At 43.3% G+C, this 5994-nt stretch overlaps 1 protein-coding gene across 2 annotated transcripts in view; it reads right to left on the bottom strand.

The window, feature by feature from the left end:
- Positions 1-636: 636 nt before the first annotated feature.
- Positions 637-5994, bottom strand: part of erbb2 (erb-b2 receptor tyrosine kinase 2) — a 21425-nt gene continuing 16067 nt past the window's right edge. Inside the window, exons 16-27 of one of the 2 annotated variants that reach the window (XM_032502403.1) lie at positions 5880-5927; positions 5641-5779; positions 5258-5380; positions 5074-5172; positions 4803-4988; positions 4323-4478; positions 4164-4239; positions 3444-3590; positions 3234-3331; positions 2793-2969; positions 2315-2687; positions 637-2217 (exon numbers count right to left, since the gene is read on the bottom strand). In XM_032502403.1, the coding sequence (XP_032358294.1) occupies positions 1850-2217; positions 2315-2687; positions 2793-2969; positions 3234-3331; positions 3444-3590; positions 4164-4239; positions 4323-4478; positions 4803-4988; positions 5074-5172; positions 5258-5380; positions 5641-5779; positions 5880-5927 (1990 nt within the window). In that variant the 3' untranslated portion in view covers positions 637-1849. Of the gene's footprint in view, positions 2218-2314; positions 2691-2792; positions 2970-3233; positions 3332-3443; positions 3591-4163; positions 4240-4322; positions 4479-4802; positions 4989-5073; positions 5173-5257; positions 5381-5640; positions 5780-5879; positions 5928-5994 lie in introns of both variants that reach the window. The other variant, XM_032502401.1, reaches the window with a different exon arrangement.

The following is a 5994-nucleotide window of genomic DNA, read 5'->3' on the forward strand; positions in this document are numbered from 1 at the left end:
GGGGGGGGGGGGTATTATATTCTGTGAATCCTTTCACTCCATAATAATTAATTACATTCTAAACAATGTTAGTATATGATAGCTGATGATAACAAAATAAAATCTGATGTTTTTATAAAAACACGTAATTTTTTATGTAAGAAATTGTTATATAAAATCAGGTTTCCTTTTTAGAGATCCTTTTTCTGGAACAAAACCCGTATGAGAACATCAAAAGACTTTCAAAGTAACACTGATGTGTTAAAGGAGGAGTGTGGAGGGTTGTACACATCTCAACAACAACAACCCAGTCACTTGTTTCAAGATTTGTTTCAGGATTTTGAGTCCCAAACATTCTGCGGCCGAGCTCCAAACCTCCGCAGAAGGAAACCCTTTTTCTCTCTTTTCAAAGCTGTGACAACATCGGTCGTTGGGACGTGCGAGTTGGGCGAGCGCTCATTTTCCAACATGGACAGGGTCAGACAATGACTCTATTGACTCTGTTTTGACCTCCCCATCCCCAACACCAGTTAGAATGAAATAAAGCACTATTAAAAAATACTGTTGATTATTAACTGGGATGCCAGTGTGTTCTCTCTGAGTGCAATTTGAGCCATGCATTGACTATCCAAACCAAGCAGAGGATGTTTTTGCCCCCCCCCCCAGATTCACATTCAGCTCTAGCATCTAGTGCTCACTTTTACACAAAAGCACATAACCGCTGAACTACTTTTTGTTCCATAAAGGGCAGCCGACACTTGTATATTTACATGCTGTTTCTTCACTTCTTTTGGAATATATGCACCAATAACTTGTACTGCTTTCTTGCACAGTGAAAGGCCACCAAAATCAAAAGGCTCATTGTGATAACACCAGCCTGGGGGACATATGCAGTATCATACCATGTAGTACATTGTGCATAATTCAAAATGCACACAATCTTCCCTAATTATTTGCAAAATCGTAAATCCCTGAAAAGTTGGCTCTAACTTAGTGAAAAGTACACTTTGTTGTTAAAACAAAAACATAATTTGGAGGTATTTGCAGCGTAAAAAGTCTGCTAGCACCTCGTATCTCGTACCACAAAGTAGCTGCAGCCAAGACACTAACAACCACATACATCAGTGTGGCACAATGCCTCTGTCTTCTCCATACAGGAAGCCTTTCTTTCAGGGAGCATGTTTACTGGCCAGATGGGCTGCTGGGCCTTCTTTGGCCTAAACAAAATGGCCTTTAGTGTGTTGAAGACCCCCCCAATCAGGTCAGAAACACAGTGACCAGAATACTAAACATCACCTTCAATGCATATCCTGGCTCACTATGTCAAAGTATTCTTTATGTTTTTTCTCTAATTAGCTGATTATATGGAATAACCTAGCACAAGGGAAATGAAGGAAATACTAAAAAATGCTTCACATGTAGTAAAAAATACCACAGACATTAAAACGAGTACTTCTTGTCTTGGGTTGTTGACAATGTGAACTCTTTTGCTTATCAAGTACCGGAGTTATTTACAGAGGCAGAGTTAACTTCTTTTTTTGGCACTTAATCCCATAGAGAGCACAGATTGCTGACAGGGAAGACAGAAATACAAATGATGCCATAGACACCAGAATAATGCTACACTGTGTTGAGTCATGGTGTGTCAGCTCTGTGATTTGGTGACTTTAACCGGACAACCTCCACCGGTTTGTATTCGGGTGTTTGATTTAGTTCCAAATGAACGTAATACCCACTATCAAATCACACACCTAGCTTGTTTCTGTCTCACACATATTCTTGTTTCCCTTTCTCTCGTTTCTTGTTTCCCTCAGTAGAACACAAGCTGTGACTCCTCTTGAGTTCATCACATTACTCTCATTCCCTCTCCTCAAGTATATCCACTCCAGGTGTCCGCTAGTCCCAGATACTCTGGATTCTCTGCTGTGGAGGTCAGAAACCCGTTCACGTGCCTGGGCACTCCTCCGTCTCTCTCGAGTGTCTCAGGGCCGTCCAAGGCTGCTGCCCTGGCTACAGCATTGGCTTTGGCCACCAGGTCCAGGTAGTATGGGTTGTCAAAGGCCGGAGAGGTGGCAGCCCCAACAGTTACGGGGACCAAGTATCCCGGGTTTTCTACGCTGTGACCGGAGCTCAGGCCGTTAGGGAGGCGTCGGTCTACTCTGGAGCCTTTACGAGGCAGCGTGCTGGGCCGATCGGGGATCCCCGGCCTGAGATCTTGAATATCCTGGTTGACGTACTCTAAAACACATAGGAGGAAGAATGAAAAGTCAGAACAAAACATGCAGGGATTCAACACTTCCTTTCATGTTATTTTTTGTTTTTATTTTTTGCTCACCTGGCATGATATGATTATGACTCCGTCTGGGCAGCGAGTGATTAAGGTGATGAGAAGGATAAAAGCCGTTTGGCCCGTCTGTCTCCAGGTCACCCTGGCTCCCGTTTGAGTAGGTGGGGTCTCTGCAGTAACGTCCGGGGCTGGCTGGGGGCAGCTCGTCTGGAGGCCCATCCAGGAAGACAGAGTCAGACTGGCCCCCGGCCGAGGGGCTGCGAGCCAAGGTTGGGTACTGAGGGACCCATACGCCATTGGAGGTGCTGACCCCTAAAGGTAAGGTAGGGTACTGGCTGCGGCCAAGAGTGTTCAGGGAGGAGTACATGCTCCGAGGGCCACCGGCGACAGAGGGCTCTACATCTAAGCCCTGATCTCTGCTCTGCTAGACAGAGAGAAGAGATAAATGAAATACAGACAATAAGGTGAATTCAGCCACTCAAAGGTATGCAGGTCTCTATGGCTGTGTGAATTAAGAAGAAGGTACCCTGTATGACTGGTGTCTGGATGCCCCATCTCCCTGAGTCCTGGGGAAGTGGTTTGGCTGAGGCACCAGATACTCCTCAGCATCCAGCAGTTCCCTCATGTTGTTCCCTTCCTCCTCCAGAAGCATTCGGAAAAACTGGCTGTCCACTGGGCTGGACATGCTCATTTGCTCATCATTCTGCAAGACAGAGGAAGAACACAATGGAAAACAGAGTAAGAACGTATAAGTACAGTATGTCTTTTTTTTTTAATCCTTAATAGACAGAACATATCTCTTTTCAAGAAAAAAAAAAAAACAGTCCAAAGAGCCACACTGTTGCAAACAACACTTGAGACAAATAACATTCTACAATGTACATGACATGAGCATTGTATGATAAAATACTTCAAGAACAGTCACAAAAAGTAAAACATCTACAACGTGGTACACATGTTCACATACCTGAATGACTACATAGCGAGGTGGATCTCTGGCCATGGCGCTAAAATCATTCACCAGATCTTTGAACCTCGGCCTGCTTTCTGGGTCAATCATCCAACCTGCCATCCAAACATAAAAATCAAGATACCAATTAATCATCGTCAAAACTAACTTCCAATATGTAACTCTGTTAGGGGCAGTAATTAATAATGATACATATTTACTACTAACATTTGACCATGATCATGTAGACGTCGATGGTGCAGATGAGGGGCTGGGGAAGCCGTTCTCCTCCCTCTAAAACATCTGGGATTTCTCTCGCTGGGATCATGTCGTATGGTTTAGCACCAAATGTCATCAGCTCCCAGACCGTCACACCTGAGAAGGAAATGTACAATTACAACAGCACAACTTTTACTCTTACAAAAAAATGTCTAGCAAAATGACAGTCTAATGAGTCATGAAAAGATGACTGGCATGAAATTAAGCTTTACATAAAATCAGTGCGTCGGTGCTCAAAACACCAATTTAAGCCAGCATTTATTATGATATTATAGATATTAGAGAATTTTTTTTAAAATAAGGATTTACAGCAGTTTCAAAACTTATTCCTTGCTTATGCAACTTTTTAGATTTAATATGAACTATTCTTATAACTTCAATACTACTTTTCTTAAGCATTGCAATAAATACAACGCAAAATAAATATAAAAATAAATAAATTAACTGCTTTTGTTCCAAAATTAAGTGCCTGCTTCTTAGATTTTTTTATCACCAAAATGACTGGTGAAGAAATCAAGTTTTTATGAAAAATAAACAGTCCACTTTACTAAAAATGTACTTGCTAAAAAAGGAACACCTTATAGTGTCATGCTACATCAGAAAAACTGAGAACACAGGGTTAGAGTTGGTTTTACCATTATGTCTTTTCCAGCATGGAGTGATACTGACCGTAGCTCCAGACATCACTCTGATGAGTGAACTTCCTGTGCAGAATAGACTCTAGTGCCATCCATTTAATAGGCACCTAGAAACACAGATATATATTATACATATATAATTGTAAATGTCCCTAGTGCAGATGCTCCTACAGTCACAGCCCCGTCTTACCTTCCCTCCATCAGCGTGATATTCGGTCTCGTCTATATCGAGCAGACGGGCCAGACCGAAGTCAGTGATCTTTACATGGTTTGGGTTCTTCACCAGAACATTGCGGGCGGCCAAATCTCTGTGGACCAGCCGCACTTCCTCCAGATAACTCATCCCCTTAACACACACACACACACACACACACACACACACACACACACACACACACACACAAACACAACACACCACACAACACCACACACAACAACACACACACACACACACACACACACACACACACACACACACACACACACACGTTGACAAATGCTGATGACACATCAAAACTGAAAGGAAAAATAAGGCAATAAAGAAATCAACAACATTTAGCCACTGCTGTTTGCTACGACAGATACACACATTTACTTCTACTACTACAAGCAGTAGTACAAGTAAGTGCACCTACATGAAAAGTTGATACAATGTTTCTACGTTGCATACCTTGGCGATCTGGACACACCAGTTGAGGAGGAACTGGGAGCCGATGCGGTCCTTGTTCTCCCTGACGTAGTCAAGGAGGCAGCCGTACGGCATCAGCTGAGTGACCAGCTGCACCGTGGAGGTCAGACAAATCCCCAGCAGCCGGCAAACGTAAGGGCTGGCCACTCCTGCCATCACATAGGCCTCCTAAGGAAGACAGAGGAAAGGTGTCGAGAGGTTTGGTATTTATGTGAACTATAAATGTTTGTGTGTGTATCTGGCTTTTACTCACATCAAGGATCTCTTTATTGGCCTTTGGCGAAGTGTTCTCTCGTAACACCTTGATGGCAACTGGTATTTTCACATTTTCCCCATCAGGAGCCCACACACCCTGAAACACAATAATCACTGCCATTCAAAAACTAACTAAAGACTTAAAGCTAAACATAAATGTAATGTTAAAGATCTAGCTATACCTTGTAAACAGTACCAAAGGCCCCTGCACCCAGCACCCTGAGTTTTTTCAACTCCGTCTCCTTAAGAATTCGCATCTGAGCCTGATTGGGTGACGCGCCACTGGGTGTCAAAGGCTCCACGAGCTGTACACATGAAGAAAGCAGATAGCAGAGTCCTTCATTACACACTACAAAACCCAAGGGGAACCTAAGACCTTGCCCTGATTTTGAACTAAAAACAATGAAAAAAAAAAAGTCTCATTTATGTTCAGCATTTTACTTCCAGCAAATAAACTCCCACCTGTTTCAACATTACACAACCCTAAGCTGTAACACCTGTCTATAAAACAACTTCAATAATAAAACATCAGTCTTTGTAACCGGTGACCGGGCTCCGTCCCCACCTCATGTTCTTGTAGGATCCTCCGCATTGTCTCCTTCCTCCTGAGCTTCTTCTGTCTCCTCAGGTAGAAGACCAGCAGAGCGAGCAGGATAAAGAAGAGTACCACCCCACCCACTGCAGCTGCGATGGTTGTACCCGGTCTAAACAGAGAAAAACAGTTAAACCCAGCTCCTGTTCCTCAAAATAAGGACAGAGAATCCGCCACATGATTTAAGTATCTGAAAAGATGAAGCAGCTCACCCTGTCCTGGTGTCAATAGGGCAGCCTCTCTCATCCATCACAGTGCATCTGAAACACATAAGCACTGGGTGTGAAATCATTCTAATTGTGTGTGTGTGTGTGTGTGTGTGTGTGT

This window comes from Etheostoma spectabile, chromosome 21 (assembly GCF_008692095.1).
Source record: "Etheostoma spectabile isolate EspeVRDwgs_2016 chromosome 21, UIUC_Espe_1.0, whole genome shotgun sequence".
NCBI lineage: Eukaryota > Metazoa > Chordata > Actinopteri > Perciformes > Percidae > Etheostoma > Etheostoma spectabile.